Source organism: Lissotriton vulgaris, chromosome 12 (assembly GCF_964263255.1).
Source record: "Lissotriton vulgaris chromosome 12, aLisVul1.2, whole genome shotgun sequence".
In the NCBI taxonomy this organism is placed as follows: domain Eukaryota; kingdom Metazoa; phylum Chordata; class Amphibia; order Caudata; family Salamandridae; genus Lissotriton; species Lissotriton vulgaris.
Window position 1 is genome coordinate 661,882,933 of NC_141700.1, and position 17,491 is coordinate 661,900,423.

General features: G+C 42.0%; 1 protein-coding gene across 2 annotated transcripts in view; it reads left to right on the forward strand.

Moving 5' to 3' along the window:
• Positions 1–17,491, forward strand: part of ATP2C2 (ATPase secretory pathway Ca2+ transporting 2) — a 319,746-nt gene that overhangs the window by 199,213 nt on the left and 103,042 nt on the right. For both annotated transcript variants that reach the window (XM_086945837.1, XM_086945838.1), the window contains exons 8-11: positions 13,510–13,659; positions 13,764–13,832; positions 14,748–14,823; positions 16,353–16,419. In XM_086945837.1, the coding sequence (XP_086801963.1) occupies positions 13,510–13,659; positions 13,764–13,832; positions 14,748–14,823; positions 16,353–16,419 (362 nt within the window). The remainder of the gene's footprint in view (positions 1–13,509; positions 13,660–13,763; positions 13,833–14,747; positions 14,824–16,352; positions 16,420–17,491) is intronic.

Sequence of the window (17,491 nt, forward strand, 5' to 3'; positions counted from 1 at the left end):
CTGTTTGCCACACTGCTACCAGGGGGTGCTCATCAAAGGTAGCGCTATACAAATCGTTTAAATCAATAATACAACTGCCTTTTGCCACACACATGAGAAATAAATACTTGCACAGCCGCCATATGTAAGAGGAGTAAAGGGACAGATCTGTGTAGTTGATGTGAATTAGTTCCATTTCTGTGAGAGATTCTCATTTTCCTTATGCACCCCAGTTGTGTGTTATACAATAGTTTTTGAGGAACTAAAATACCCCAAAATTGCCCCTGTTACAGGTCGACATGTCAAAATGGACCTGGACTCCATCCAGTCAGGAAGTACCAATAGGGATGATCTTATCACGGTTTCCAGATCAGGAGTCCAGATTGTGTCTATACAGTGTCAAAGGTTACAAATGGGGGTGAGGTCGCACACTGCTCACACACCAGCGGGATCGCCCCTAAGGACTGTGGTCAGTGTAGTTCGTGTTCCGCAATGCATCTTCTTTCGATTATCTGCTATCTTCGCCATCCCTGGACACGTGTTTCGGGGTATTTACCCCTCATCAGCAGGAATTAGGCCATGTTCTGGGGTTGCCGGTGGCTGCCAAATATTGCAGTGTCAAAAGTGTTTATCGCCGACCACATGCCCTGGTTTTCTTTCTGCATCTGTGAGAAATTGCTGCAAAACATTGTGATTTTTTTTCTCTACCGAACATTGAAGTTCTTGCATTTCAGGATATATCAGCGGGAATTAAAGATTTATTGGGGATTGTATTAATGGGAGTCTGTACCTGTGACATACACAGAAGTCTCAACAAACTAAGTACACTTCGAGGCAGAAAGATGCACATGCTTTCTAAACTAAATGTAGAAAAACTCTAAGCCTTAGTGTGTGCAAATACCTTTGCCAAGAGTGATAAAACACCAAAACACAACATTTAAATGGAATGCACAACATTTTTGGGAGCTGGATAAGGTTATTTTTAGTATAAAATATATATGCAAAATATATGGCATTAGTTGAATGTAACTTCTATAATCTGTACATGTCAAGCACTCACGTTATGCAATGATGCCAGTAAAATGGGATTATGAAGTAAATAGATCTGCAAAACGATAGCGTGACTTTATTAATTTCAGTCCTTTTGACAGTGATGGCTTTAGACTCCTTTCCAGAAGGATCCTCTCTGAGCAAAAACAACAATCTATAATTAATCCATCGGTGACACAATGAGTCCTTTCAGAAGGGCTTGCGTCACAGGTTAAAAGTGAGAGGATTTATGTGACAATCTTGCTGGGGACCCATGTGAGAGGAAAGGCTGCAGGATGTTGCTTTTACGAGCACACAAAATGTAAATGAATTGTGCAACTATCTAAGACTTAATCGGAATTAGATAAACACAAATGAAGCAGATTTTGTTTTTAATTCTGATGTGCGATGGAAGCAAATATTTAATGATATCAAAACAAATCAATACAATTGGTGATGCCTGCATTTCCAAACATTGTTTGTGCGCTGTATAGTTTTATCATAAACTCTGTCTGCATAAATATGTTAGTCATTTCATTTGAAAATATGTTGTCTGTAATGACCGTGCGCGACCACACCATGCATACTCCAATCTAGTCCACTCTACTCCACCCTGCGCCGCTCTACCCTGCGCCGCTCTACCCTGCGCCGCTCTACCCTGCGCCGCTCTACCCTGCGCCGCTCTACCCTGCGCCGCTCCACCCTGCGCCGCTCCACCCTGCGCCACTCCACCCTGCGCCGCTCCACCCTGCGCCGCTCCACCCTGTGTCGCTCTACTCTACGCCATTCCACAACATTCCACTCCATTATACTCCACAACACACTCCACTCTATGCCACTATAGTTTTAAATTCAATGACACTCCACTCTGACACTCTATGCCACTACACCCTGACATTCCACGCCACTTTACTCCACTCTACGGCACTGCACACTATACTAATCCACTCTGACACTGTACTCCACTCTACCATATGGCAGCCCATGGCACTTCACTCTACGATATTATACTTCACGCTAGGCTATCCCACTCTATGGCCCTCCACTCCTCGCCACTCTCTTCTGTGGCACTCTATTCGACTCTGTCACCTTACTCCAGTCTATGCCACTCTGCACCACGACATTCTGTGCCACCCTATTCTACAACAATCCAGTCTACTCCAGTCCACTCTGACACTCTACACTGCTCTATGCCACTCCACTCCACGCTACTCCACTCAGATACTCCACTTTGATATGCCACTTTATGACACACTACTCTACTCTGTCATTCTACAACACTCTTCTTCGTTCCACTCTACATCACTCTGACACTTTACAACACTCCACTCCACAGCACAGCACTGAACGCCATGCTTCTCCACTCTGATACTTTACTCCACTTTACGCAATGCCATTCCACAGCACTCCACTCTCCGACACCATTACTCTACTCCACTCTACGTCATTCTACAACAGTCTACCACACTCCACTCTATGAAACTCCACTCTACGACACTCAACAACACTCTATGCCACACTAGGACATTTCATGACACTCTACTCCCCTCGATGCCACTGTACCATACCACAAATCTATCGCCACGTTGAACCGCAGCCACAATGGTGACAACATGACTAACATACATTTTCAAAGTCCAATAGATCTTGCATAGGCAAGACCTGTTGGCTTTGCCAATGATTATTTTTATTCGTTTTTGGGTATGCCATAGTTGTGCCGGTGTTTCCTTGCTACTTCCTGATTGTCTCTTCATACAGCCCTTTTCGTCTTTGTAATGTGCTTTTTTCCAACAAACCCACTCCACAGCCTCCCTCTTCTCAATACTTTCGGCCGCCTCTTGTACCGTTTCCCATCCAGCCATGTGCGGTTTGTAAATGTTTTATATTTATGAATGCCCACCCAATGGAAAGTGCTGCTGGGCTACTTGCGTATGTTTTCGTACTTTGCACACACTTTTCTTCCCTATTTGACAACAGTTTAATTTACTGCTCTAACATGTCTATTTGCCAGTAAATTTTCAATGAACATACATCTAGAGACATGCACAAAATTTTATAGGAAATGCATTTCAAGATTGCTGGCCTCCTCTGCATGCATCTTCACTCATGCGTGCTCATGGTAGTGCAAACAAGCACTGACAAAACCAATACCTCAGCTATTTAAGTCTACGACCCAATGGCCTTGTCAATGCTTGTCATAGTTCTATTCCCTAAATTCCGAGGGAGCCACTATTTTGCAGATATTGCAGAGTGGTGGCTAATGCACTATGTTTCACGGTCTCAAAAGTATGTTAAAATGTGTACAAAACTTTGAGTGGCGTGTGAAATGTTGACTGTACAACCTAAACCTTCGAGAGCTTAATTTGTAAAAGAATAAGTACTGCGCCCCAAAGTTTTGTTCAGACGCTTGTAGCCGGCACTATTGCATGTCAACGAGGCGCATGCCAAGGCTGCATTGTCTTGATTCCTCCTCCTGCCTCTTAATTCATTTATGTCACTCTTGCAGGTTCTTACTTTCTCCATTTTCCTGTCTTTCTCTTCTTTTCCCTCTTCTGAGCTTTTCACTTACTTGCTCTGATTGAAAGTACAGGGCGTCCTTAGGCATGTGCAAGCTTTGCACCTGCACAGGGCCACCAAACCCCAGGGGCCTCCATGCCAATATATATCCTTAATATAATAATCCTCTGAGGATGGATACATATTTGCTTGGAGGCCCCTGGCAGGGATTTGGCAGCCTCGGGCTCTGTTCCACTTCCAAACACCCTGACCCCCTCCTCTTTACTGGCCTCAGCGCCTGCATTCCTCCTGGCTCCTGATTGCCTTCTTTTTTTCCCTACCCACACCCTCACGTCATGTGTCACAATACCCTCCTCCTCCTAAATGTCATCATTCTGAAACTAATTCGGAAGGGTAGGAGTTGTGCGTTATACAATAGTTTTTGAGGAACTAAAATGCCCCAAAATTGCCCCTGTTACAGGTCGACCTGTCAAAATGGGCCTGGACTCCATCCAGTCAGGAAGTACCAATAGGCGTGATCTTTTCACAGTTTCCAGATCAGGAGTCTAGATTGTGTCTATACAGTGTCAAAAGTTACAAATGGGGGTGAGGTCGCACACTACTCACACACCAGCGGGATCGCCCCTAAGGACTGTGGTCAGTGTAGTTCGTGTTCCGCGATGCATCTTCTTTCGATTATCTGCTATCTTCGCTTTCTTCGCCATCCCTGGACACGTGTTTCGGGGTATTTACCCCTCATCAGCAGGGATTAGGCCATGTTCTGGGGTTGCCAGTGGCTGCCAAATATTGCAGTGTCAAAAGTGTTTATCGCCGACCACATGCCTGGTTTTCTTTCTGCGTCTGTGTGAAAGTGCTGCAAAACATTGTGATTTTTTTTCCTCTACCGAACATTGAAGTTCTTGAATTTCAGGATATATTAGTGGGAATTAAAGATTTATTTGGGATTGTATTAATGGAAGTCTGTACCTGTGACATGCACAGAAGTCTCAACAAACTAAGTACCATTCGAGGCAGAAAGATGCACATGCTCTCTAAACTAAATGTAGAAAAACTCTAAGCCTTAGTGTGTGCAAATACCTTTGCCAAGAGTGATAAAACACCAAAACACAACATTTAAATGGAATGCACAACATTTTTGGGAGCTGGAGAAGGTTATTTTTAGTATAAAATATATATACAAAATATATGGCATTAGTTGAATGTAACTTCTATAATCTGTACTTGTCAAGCACTCCCGTTATGCAATGATAAGAGTAAAATGGGATTATGAAGTAAATAGATCTGCAAAACGATAGCGCGACTTTATTCATTTCAGTCCTTTTGACAGTGATGGCTTTAGACTCCTTTCCTGAAGGATCCTCTTTGAGCAAAAACAACAATCTATAATTAATCCATCGGTGACACAATGAGTCCTTTCAGAAGGGCTTGCGTCACAGGTTTACCCCTCTAACAAGAGCCCTTTTAGAGGTATCCTGCCTCAGAGGAGCCTGTTTCTTCATTTTCCCAGATGGACCTTGGGTGTGTTACCTGAGAACTGACCGCAGACCCGGCCGCCTTCCTCTGGGAATGACTTAAGCTGCTGTGGTGGGCGCTGTAAGTTGCACCCACTGCGGTGCGGTAGTGAATGTGTGGACCCACACAAGCATGGCGCCTGTGTTTCAGGGACTAAAGCAGGTGGCATGAAAACAGAGGAACAAAGTGAAGTTACGCACTGGTAAAGATAGTCCCTGTGATTGTCACTAACTCCTGTGCTGGGAAGGTGGGCTTGAATGTATCTATCAATGGTGCAGTTACAGCAGTAGCAGCACCGGGGCCTATAGCCCGAGGGGCCACTAAGCCATGGTTTTTATTTGGTATTTTTTTTCCAGTTTTATGTAGTGCAAATTCGACCTGAAGGTATTAGCGTGCTTTACATGAGCACTAGTTACACAACACAGGGACACATTCATTTTTGGTAGGCACGGGGGAGATTAAGTGATTTACCCAGAATCACAGGATGGCGTGCCAATGCCGAGACTCAAACCTGGTTCCCCAACTCCAAAGTTGGCAGCCACACCCTATGGTTATTGCTATTTCTTGCTATGAAGGTAGCGTGCTGGGGCTGCCTTCCCTTATTTGCCCTAGGGACTATGGTTCACTAGCTAAGCCACTGTGAACAGCTGGTGTTAATCGCTTTTGATTGATATGTTGGACTGTCTTGTTTGGCTCTGCTTCCATGTAGTTGCTGCTGCCATGGGCGTCCACAGAATTTTTTTCAAGGGGTCATAATTTTATCGTTATCCATCCTCTGACATGATGTGTGCCAGGTGGGGCACAAGAAATGGGGGTGCAGGAGGAGCCTTGAGGTGCAGGAAGCAGGTTGAATATGTTCCCTCACGCCATGGGATTGTTGTACCACAGCCATATCTTTCTTTTGTGGCCTTTGGTAGATATCACACCTTCCAGCAGTTTGCAAAGAAAAAAGGTGGCGCTGCAGGCTGAAAAATATCTTGTTTCCATTGCCAAATCGGGTTTTTAATGATGCAATGATAGTGTCCATGTATGTCACATAGATACACTGGCGATAGTATTCTTTCACAGAAGAGGAAACTAAAATGAGAACGAAATACTTGCCGGGCAAACTGTCTGGGAACACAAAGTTCAGTGTTAATTTTTTTCTGCCGTTGTTTGAACATTTGAAACAAATTCCTTAAAGTGCTCTTCTGATTTTTGTCTGTGATCACGGAACACAGTCAAAAGTTCTTGCACGTGATTACACACCTTGAAGTTATCAAGTTAAACCGCTTGGAGACCTTGATTTCAGACTCCAATATTGATGAGTGATTAAATTATGGACAAGCTAAAGATAAAGCTCACTGTGCTTGAGGAACATTGCAATTGATATGTATCCTGACGTGTTTGCCCTGATGCTGTAGTAACCAGTAAGCTTAATTGCTTTAAAAATCTCTTCAAAGTGTGAGTTGCCAATTTGAATGCTCTTGTATTTTGCTGTCCAATGTGTTTCACTCAGCAATGGCACATTGGGAATGAGAGATCTTCTTTTTGGACTCTCACAGAAAAACTTGAAGATGGCTTTCACTGTCTCAATACAATTCTGTATATCCGGAACGGCATTCAGGTCATTCACAACCAACTTAAATGTATGGGCAGCACAGTGAACAAAAGCAGCTTTAGGATATTTTCTCTTTATGGCTTGACTGCCACCTTCTTTTCCTGCCTTTGTAGAGCATCCATCATATCCTTGGCCATGGAGTTTTTCTAAGTCCAATCCTGCTTTTGCCTCATTTCTTACTGCTTTCTCCTTCCTCTCCCCTCATTTTTCTGAGTGCTTTCTCCTGCTGTAGCCTTGTTTTTACTGCTTTTTCCTTGCTCTCACCCTGTTTTTCTTATTTTTTTTCTTCTGCTTTTGCCCCATTTACATCTGCTTTCTCCTTCCTACGCCCAATTTTTCTGATTGCTTTCTCTTGCTTTTGCCTTGTGTTTGCTGCTTTCTCCCCCCCCCCCCCCATTTTACTAAATGTTTCTCTTACTTTTGCCTGGTTTTATACAGCTTTTTCCTTCTTCTCTGCCCTTTTTTCTGAGTGCTTTATCCAGCCTTTGCCTCGTTTTTTACTGCTTCCTTTTTCCTATCCCTCATTTTTCTGAGTGCTTTCCCTTGTTTTTCACTGCTTCTCCTTGTTTTTTCCTCAGCAGTGTAGGGGTTTGTTTTCTAAACTGCCCAACCTGAGGTAACTACCTTCAAAAGAAGCTGACAGTAAAAAAAAGAAGCACTACTATGATGAGGCAAATGCTGGCAGCGCCATACTCCAATTACTTCTCACTGGTTTCTTTATCTTAATTGCCCTCTCCAGCTCTTTTTGCCTCACTCTTTCTTTAGCCACTGAGTCTCACTGTGGTTTTTCCCTCCTTTGTTCTTTTGTTGCCATCTCACTCTTTTGTCTTAGTTTTTCTACCATGTGCACCTTCTCTCTTTCTATCTTTTTTTCCATCCATACTCCTTTGTCTTTCTTTTGCTCCATCTATTTTACTTTTCCTTTCTCGTGCTTGCCCTGTCTTGCTTTATTATGTTTCTCTTCATATTTCTCCCTTCTTCATTCTTTCTCACTCTATTGGCACACAGCTTAAATTCGGAGACATAATAGCCATGTGGCACCCACTGTAGCTAAACATCGTGTCCTGGTGATATGCTGGAGTACAGAGCCTATTAGCCGAATTTTTAAATTGCCAAATGTCTGCGGCAGCAAACTACGACATATAGCCAGGATAGTGGATAAAATGCAGCAGGTTGGTTGGGGGCCAAACGCCCTATGAGCTAGTGAGTGAATAGAACGGGGCTGTTGTGCAGAGTGCTGCTACAATGCATGGCACGCTGCGTCTTACTCTGCCTGAACATCTTTGTCTGAGGCCCAAGCCTGCACACTAGGCTGGGGGCGGGCAACTGGAGGTGACGGAGCGGAGAACGGACCATGATTGGTCCGACTCGGGAGTTGGACATGTGAGGCTTCTCTGATTGGTAGTGCTCAGCTACCAATGACAGTGGTAGCTGCCGCACTGCAAAGGCGGACTAAGGTCGGATGCAGTTAGGCCCGACTCGGGAGTCGGGGCATGTGAGGCAGCTCTCATTGGTAGTATAGATCTTCTTTACCAATGACAGTAGGCTACCATTTGTAGCTGCCTGCCATCAGGAACCCACCCACGTGCCTGTGACCTGGACTATATTTTGGTGCAATGGCGCCATACTACTAGACTAGTAGTGCTAGTGCAGCGTAACACTATTGTGGCTGTAGAGTTACGCTGCACTACACTTTGTAAACCACCAGACTGCGGCCTGCCACTGCCAGGTAGCCAGTGAGTAACCCCCGCAGCCAGAGAGCTGGGGTGGTTGCAAGAGCTTCGCCTCCTTGCCTTTCGCTTCCCCTTTGCTTTTAGACCTGTTAGTCTAATTGGTTTATTTAAAGTGAACAAACTACAACCCCCAGAATGCATTATGCTGTTAAGGAAAAGCTGAAGACTGGAAACTTGTATCCCTGCTGACATGGAGTCTTCTTGTATCATTAATGAATGAGCATGGGCCTTGTTGAGCTTCAGCTTAACGCAAATGATATGGAGGTGTTGGCCTGGAATGTTAAACCTTAGGAATTAAAAAATACAAAGATGTACTATCCGTTTGGAGGGATGTTGTCCTTACTGAGGGAGTTGTTCTGTACTCCTGTTGGTACAATGTGGGGTGGTGCAGGTCCCCTTGATGTGCAATATGATGTACCCCCATTTGTATATTGGATGAGGATTGCCAACGTTTAAATAAAATCTTTTTGCAAAAAAAAGTACTATCTGTAGAGGAAGCTAAAATCAACTTCGAATATTCTTAATATTATGGAAGTATTAACCACTTGGACACCATTATCTGCCACAGTTTTACTGTCCTTAAATTCCATTCTCTCAAAAGAGCCACTCTCTTTTTAAAACTCCACGAAAACCTCGAAAATTGGAGGGTAAAACTGTTACATAGCAATTCCATTTTTTTAAAAACACTGCTTAATTGCTAGGTATTGTTTTTACCCATTAGTGTTGTATTACACCGTGCCACCTTTTTTAAGTTGCTTATTAACTCTGGCCTTTGTGACAGGTTTACCTGTCTCAACAGGATTTTGCATTAACAAAAAATGAATACATAACATACATACAAAGAGGGGCTTTTGGTAAGTGGGCTTCATTCATTCGTCTGTGAAACTGTCATTCACGTTTTGCTTTTGCCCACTTGCAGCAAACTGCAAGGGGCAGTAGGTTGGCCCACTTTACCCATTGGCTCCCTCTACTTTAAAGGACTGCACCATGCTAGTGAATAGTGTTGAAGGCAGTCTAAAAATACTTCCTTTTATTTTTAAAGACAAAGCTGGTTCAAGTTGTAGTTTTATTTTATTGAGGTTGTTATATTAATTTTAGGTAATGCCTATTTGTTTTGCCTCCATTTTGTGTGTCCATTTAGGGATTTAATTCTAATCTCCTTTTAAAGTCGCCGTTATAAAATGTAGTGGTGTCACTGTCTGCATTATAAGTGCTTGGTATGGTGTTGATTTTAATATTATCTCCTTCACAAAAAATAATAAGATGCACAGCACAACTAAAAGGCTTGCTTTTTAAAGACTTTACTAGTAAAGCAGCCACATCAGTGATTTTTGTTTTTACATCTTAAAATTTTTATTGTGAGCATTTGGCAACCACTTTTAGATGGATGCATGTTTTCTTTTTTCCTTTATATAATTCTGGCATATAGTTGTATAAACAACTAACAGTTTCAGCTGCGAAGGCCAGGTCTGTTAGCTTTTTCAATGCTTGTATATTTGTGTTTTTGAAGTGTTCGGTTGTACTCCTTCATGACAAACCAGCCTGGTACAGGGAAAGCCAGTATACGCAATGTATTTTTGATAACACATCAATTATTTATAATTTTAAACACTTATTTAAGTAAAAGTTCCCAACTTTAATAAAATTCTAAACAACCTGCAAAACTTTCAAGTATCTGGGCTTCTTTAGTAAATGTTTGTTTTAAAAGGGATAAATAACTTTAAGGTACTTTAAAAAAAAAAAACAATTTATTTCAAAATTATAAGTAATTTTTATAATGCACTCAGCAGTAAGGACAACATTTTTAAAAACCAACCAGTGATATCTGGTCATCCTAGACCTGGTTAATGTCCAAAGTTCAGGCTAACTGCTTTGGAGCGTGAGTCGGAGACAGTCCCAGATTGGTCCTGCTGCAGTTTTACCTTAAGTTTTGTGCCAAGAGTCCCGTTCACGCTGGAGAGGGTCATCAAAGGCAAGGAGAGCATTGTGGTGGTGGTTAGTGTGGCTTGAAGAGCAGGTCAGGTGTCGCAGACTGGTAGGCTGGAGCTTCACGTTGGTGGTCCTCTGTGGACTGTTGATACTGCTCTCCTATGTGAGAGATAGGCCTTGCAGTAGTGAAGAACTAATTTAAGAGTTTTTTACTACCAGGACGTGTAAAACGTAAGAGGACATGTACAACATTTCAAATACCCTGCAACACGCCCTTGGATCTGCCTAAGACGGTTCTATGATGGTACATTGCATGCATAGTCTCTACCACAACGCGTCTTTAGCATGCATGCCTTTACCAGGCATGCCTTTACCACGCAATTTCATGGTAACGACATGATAGGTAGAGAGGCATGTGGTCTAAAGATCATACCCCTGCCTTCTAAACTGTCTCTTTTCTCTCCCTACTACCCGCTAAAAATTAAGCTCACGCCCCAAAAACTACCCAGTCTCAGCCCCCCTGCCCTGAGCCCTAAAAACTATCCCCTACATCCCAAAATTACCCCAACCCTGCCCTGTAAACTGTCCCTTCTTCCCCAGCCCTGGGCCCTATAATTTAAGCCCACACCCCATAAGCTACCCCGAACCAGCCCCCCTACCCTGAGCCCCAAAAACTATCCCCTACATCGACAGATTTTTTGCCTAATTCCATGCTTCAAGTAGAGAGCATGGAGTAGGCAAACTCTGAGAACCCCTCCTTAAAACTGCACAAATAGGCTCTGCAATGGCAGGTCTGAAACATATTTAAATGGCTATTTAAATGTGTGGCACAATCCATGCAGCAGGTACACTAATGGCATTTAATTTACAGGCCATATGCACTTTACTAGAGATTTACCAGTAAATTAAATATGCCAATTCGGTATATGCCAAGATTACCAAGTTTCAGGGCAAAAGCACAAGCCCTTTAGTACAGAGCAGTGAAAATGCTGCATTCTACAACACATTTGTCATTATATATTCAGTTGTATTAGTTTTTAAAGTATAGTAAATGATGACCTCACTGTGCACTAAGATACAAATTTTATAGTGCCTCTCATACCAGTGTAAGGTATCGGAGTACTATACATCACACATCCATACAGAGGCAATGACTAATACGAGTGTAAATCAGTGTATAGAAAATGTTACATAAGACCAATGGGACTAAAAGGTTTAGGATTCACATGTCATCCATACCGGTAGGTATTTTTTAAGAGAGCTTGGTCTGGGGAAGCACAAACTCAGAATTCAGAACGTCCAACAGTGGATAGATCATTCCATTTATAAATTCAGGCTTAAAGAAGTGGGCATTTTCACAACTGTTGCACCTGGTTTTCCGCTTTCTTGAAAAAATATAGGCATCCTTTTTGGTTCCTCTATTCCATTATGGACTGTTTAGGGCCTACCCTATGGGTGACTATTATGTATTAAAAGGGAAGGTTTAGGCCTTGCAAAAGGGTTCTTTTGCGGGTCGAAATTGCAGTTTAAAACTGCACCCATAGGCAGAAATGGCAGCCTACTTAAGTGGGTGGCAAAAAGAACAATTGATGGACAGAATGCAGAACAATATCATACAATCACCTAGTATAGAGATCTGGGCCTAAATTCAACGTTTTTTTGCTCTCCAGGCCATTCCAGTTGAACCCAGCTATATGCAAATCAGTCTCGACTTTGCGCCCAATGGGAACAGTCCAGCCCGAACTGCCAGGCCAGGTCCTGCCTGGACTGGAAACAAGCATTCTAGGACCGGTTTCGGGGTTTCACCCCATATCAGCCAACTAGTAGCATTTAATTTACAAGCCTTTGGGTACATGTAGTCCCACTTTGTTAGGGACTTGCAAGTAAATAAATTGTCCCAGTTGGGTTAAAGCTAATTTTACCATGCTGAATGGAGAGAGCATAAGCTCTTTAGTACTAGTTATCAGTGGTAAGTAAGCAGATTCCTAAAGCCAACAAAAATGGGTTCAGTAATCTGGTGGGGTGAACGCAAAATGTTTTGGATTGACCCTGCAGACGGCCAGGCCCAACATTTCTCATCTATCATAGGGGTAGGCAGTAAACTCTGCTCCTGTGGAGTTCGCAGAATTTTGCCCATTGTACAGAATTTTTGGAAAACTCTGCCAACCACCGCAGAGTGGAGTTTTTTCTCATACGTGGCTCACCAACACTATGTTGGAGAGCACAAAAATCAAGTACTAGACCACCTCCCAGAAAGATTTCTTAATGCGGGCAGTCGCAGCAGGTCGCCATTGCTTGCGTTGAGAAAGTTGCCACTCTAGTAGAAAATCTATTCGAGCAGCAGAAAGAAGCAGCACCCTCTGGCGTGTCGTGGGGATCCGTTTGCATTGATTTTACAGTATGGGACAAGATCCCAACACGAAAAATCAGCACAACGTACCTCAACTCCGCCACTCGTGGAACTCTGCAGATTTTCGCTGAGTTTTTGGGTAACTCCTCGGAACTCTGTGGAGTGAAACTTTGCTAGTTTTGCCCAGGACTAATTTATAGCTCTCAGTAAAGAAAAAGGCTTGTGCCTTATGCATTGCATGTCTATAGGCTGGTGAAACTTTTTTTTTAAGGGATCTACTACCTTATTTCCATTGATATATTTTCCAAGTTATAAGCTTGCATGTGCTGGGTGATGCTCAAAAGAGGCATCTGAGGGCCACTTTAAGGAACACCTGTCTCATGATTTTCACGAGTAGCTCAAGCATTCTCACTTCAGGAAGGAATTCAAAACGGAGCTTCTCTGTTGATAAACAATAGTTGAGCTCCATCGCGTCACCTCATCCGGGCCTCTGTTCTCTCAACATCCTGCTTTTGTTTGGTTGGTTGGTCTGACATACTCCGTGCCTTAAGGCTTCTTGGAGTAATAAAGCACTTTATAAATACATTAATAATAATAATGATGATAATGACATAAGCGTAACATAGCAGCATGTGTTTAGCATGGGGATCACTCTAGCATACATGAGATGTCTTGAGTTGGGCTTGGAGTTATGGGGAACATAGGTTAAAACAGGGATGGGGCCAACTGATCAGAGTTTGCTATCAGAGTTGTGCATGTTGGCAAAGTCCCTTCTGAGCCAAGAAGGGTCCTAAGCAAAAAACATGGTTTCTTTAAGCAAGTATAAAATATGCTCATGCAGTCTTTTTGTTTTTGAACAGGCTACAGATCTCTTGGTGGATGAGTCCAGCTTTACTGGAGAAGCTGAGCCTTGCAGTAAGACTGATGGCCCTTTGTCAGAACCCGGAGATATTACAACTCTCAGCAACGTTGCATTCATGGGGACGCTCGTGCGTTATGGGAAGGGCAAGGCAAGTTTAGTACAACACATGAATCCTTGAATGAGAAGATTTTTCGAGTGGGCTCTACCTACCCCACCTGGATTACAGCATGTTGATTTTTTTTCCAACTGCAGGGTTTAGTTATCGGTGTTGGGGAAAAATCTCAGTTTGGAGAAGTGTTCAAAATGATGCAAGCAGAAGAGGTAGGTGAAAGACTATACTTGAGCGTTGGTATTTGATAATTACTAATATAATATTATTCCCAGATGCTATGGGGTCCTTGCAAAATGCATCCAAGATTGTCTTTGTGGCCTTAAAGGAAAGTCCAGGCACTTGGGGGGATTAGGTGTAGACTTGCTGGGTTGATTGTGAGGGGAAACCTCTTGTGGGCTATATAAGGGTGCTTTGGCAGTTGCTTGTGTCTATTCACAGCTGTGTTATGTTCTGATAAAAGCCGCATGAGGGCCTGTTTTGGGTTTGCAGGTATATGCTGGGTGATGTGCGAGCATTTGTTGGAAGTTATGTGAGGGCTTTTATATAGGCTTTGCATCAGTTTGTCCGGACCATTGTGGTTGCCGATTAGTATCTCAACATAGGTACGTTGGGAGCGGTGTTCGCACCCTTGGTGAGCTGTATTTGCTTCAGTTTTGAACTCTACAAGGTTCTGGTTGGCACTCTTTAGCATTCTGTGTGAAACTTGGCGGTGTGAGTTTCTGCTAGTTATTTTGTGAGTTACTGTCAGAGGTTCTGATTGTTATTGAGCAAGGCTCTGTTAGGAGGATGATGAGGTTAATTTTGAACATCATTTATAATTTCTTTGATATGAATATGGTTGGAGTGCTGGGGAAGTTTGTTTTGGATAGTGCATGTCTCAGTTGAGGGTCATCTGAGCTTCTGTCATCATAAATGTGAGAGTCAGTTGAGAGTTGTGTAAGAGACTGTTGGAAGGTCAGTTTAGAATTTGGTGTAAGCTGTGCAAGGGTTTGTCACAATCATTGAGAGGGTTTGTTAAGGCTTTGTGAGTATCTGTCTTGAATTCTACATTACACCATCCCTCTGACCATATACACCAAGAATGATGATCGGCACAGTTAACGTAAATGTCCTCCTTCATTCAGACCCCCAAGACGCCGTTGCAGAAAAGCATGGACAAGCTGGGAAAACAACTCTCCTTCTTCTCATTTTGCATAATAGGTATGTAGAAGTAGTAAAAGGTATAATTTGCTTTCAATATATCTTTAATTGTTTGTTACTTCACCTTGATTATCTGCAATATGTTGTGATCACCAGTATTAATTTAAATCCCTTTGCGTCTGTATATACTCTCCATATCTTGTAATTATGCTCGGATATGGCCTCCGTATTGAAGAGTAGTCACATTTGTAAATAAATGTTACATTATGTGAAAAAAGAAAGATAGCATAGCATGACATGAAAAGGCATGACCCCTACATCGAAATTTTTTTTTTAAATGCAATGTATGGAAGTTCTTCGTAGGTACTTTTTTTATCTAGTAATGTTATAAATGGGATTTGAGATAAAGAGATTAGTTTCTTATTGACAGCTTCAATTATTTTAAAATAATTTGTTCAATTGTTGTCTTTCCTTTGGCCTCTCATCTTCAACCATAAATGAGGTGAAGAATTGACTAACAACTCAATTAGAATTGTATTACTTTTCGTAAGGATGGAATTATTAATACTAAGTGAGACACTCTGTGAAGGATTGAAATTGGATTATAAAGTGCTCTGTTATGCTGAATAGGGATTCCTGGCACTAAAATAGATATTTTGTAATAGATCAGTTGCACCATTATCTAGATCCTGCATAATCTTTGTACAGATTGTGCACTTGATATTGATACATCACTGGGTGAATTACTGAGATTCTTCTCCCTGGTATTTCTTGTAGTTGGGTGAAGAGTCAATCAAGTTGTAATCCTTCCGGCTCAACTATTCTTCCAGCGGTGAATTTCCAGAACAAAACTCCAAATTGAAAATAGATCCAATAGAAACCTGAGGAACTGGGAAAATGCAGCTTAGAAAAGTCCTCTCATATAAGCCAGTAGTACAAAAAATGTGCCATCCTAATAGAATGGCAACTTAACAAACTATGACTCTTAGTGGGCTGAAGAGTTGTTCTAGAAATGTATTAATTGCTGAATAGTTGTGCTTGGATGATTACTGTAATATTGACTCTTCATGCTGGTCTTGAAGAAGAGACCATGTATTTGCGGGAATTAAGGGAGTAACTTGGTCCATTAGTCCCCTAATTGGGAGCCAGGACTTCCAGTCGGGCATTTGGCTTTGGTGCACCATAGCCTGGCGATAGGCGATTTTTAAATTGTCTGAAGGAAGTGCACTGAACACCCCTTTGTTATTGGTGGATAAGCTGCGCATGCCGGCATGGTTAAGGGTGAATCTTAACAAGTGGTCAACCCAAGGGTGTGGGGGGTACAAAGGTGATGCAGCCATGGAATGTGTTGGAAAATGCTGCTCTGGTTGTGTTACATTTATAAAATAAAACGTGTTAAATAATTTACCTTAATTAGATAATGAGACATTTTCTGTCTTAGAGTGGTTTGCACTTATTGTTTCTGAAAATGTTATGTGCCGACTTTTAGTAAGTTGAACGTGTGAACTGTACCAGTCAATGTATATTTGAATCACCGTGAATAATCACACATTTCATTGTGTATATTAACTTTGTTTTACTCATTCCAGGTTTGATAATGTTGATTGGTTGGCTGCAAGGCAAGCATCTTCTTAGTATGTTCACCATAGGAGTAAGGTGAGTATGCTCAGCCCGTAGAATAAAGTTTATGCTTTCTTGTAGGGACACATCTAAATAGTTGAAGTTTTCTTCACCCATTACACTGTGTACATTCTCTCAGGAGAAAAACACAAGTCAGTGACTTATATTTCTTTAGACCTTTTCCTTTTAAGCAAGAATTCTGACACAACACAATCAATATAAAAGACAATATAAAATTAAATTAAAACACAGTTCATCCAGTCCTTAAAATCTACATCTTCTAAAACATCCTAGAGGATTAAAAGAAGAATTCCAATCAATGCGATAAAATGATCTCAGTTCGACTGTAAAAATTGACCCATGGCACAAGTCATAACCAGAAATATGATTTCGACCAATAGTTTATTAACTTGCCCCCTATCCTTAATATCATAGTTTATAAAAATGGGTTTTAAAAAGGACTTTCATTAGGCTAAAACCACGGACAGTCCACAAGGGTGTGAAGTGTATCCCAGTTCATGTTGACACAACATTTACAAATGTTTCCTTAATTTAGCAGAATACCGTGCCTTTCTGACTTCAGAACTTGATTTAACCCACATCTAAATCTCAGGAGACTTTGACACATCTTGATATTAGGAAGTCTCTCCAGTCAGGGAAAGGTCTCCCCTCCCATCCATTAATTCATTAAGTGGGAGACAGATTGTTTCTTCCTCAAATATATAAAATCTTCTTCTCTGGAGCCTATCTTTGTTATTCCAAAAAGCCATCTGTTTTCAGAGGCTCTCTGCACAGCCATATGTCCTGGAAACACAAAATTGAATACTGCTGTATTATATCTCTAAACACCTACAATTTCATTATGTTGTTTAACCCATGAAAATTCCAGGAGAACAAGCTGATGTTGGTCAAGGAGACCAATCCCTAATTCACATTGCTTAGATTTGCCCACTTACCCACAGCCTCATCCCAATCCGGGCAGTCATACTTATTTTGATCAATGGGAATGTCCCTATATCTGTATTCTTCCTCTTGGGAAAGATAACTTGAACACTGCTTTGCTGTGTGTCTGTCTGACCTGATCTTCCTGCAGACTCCATTTAACTTG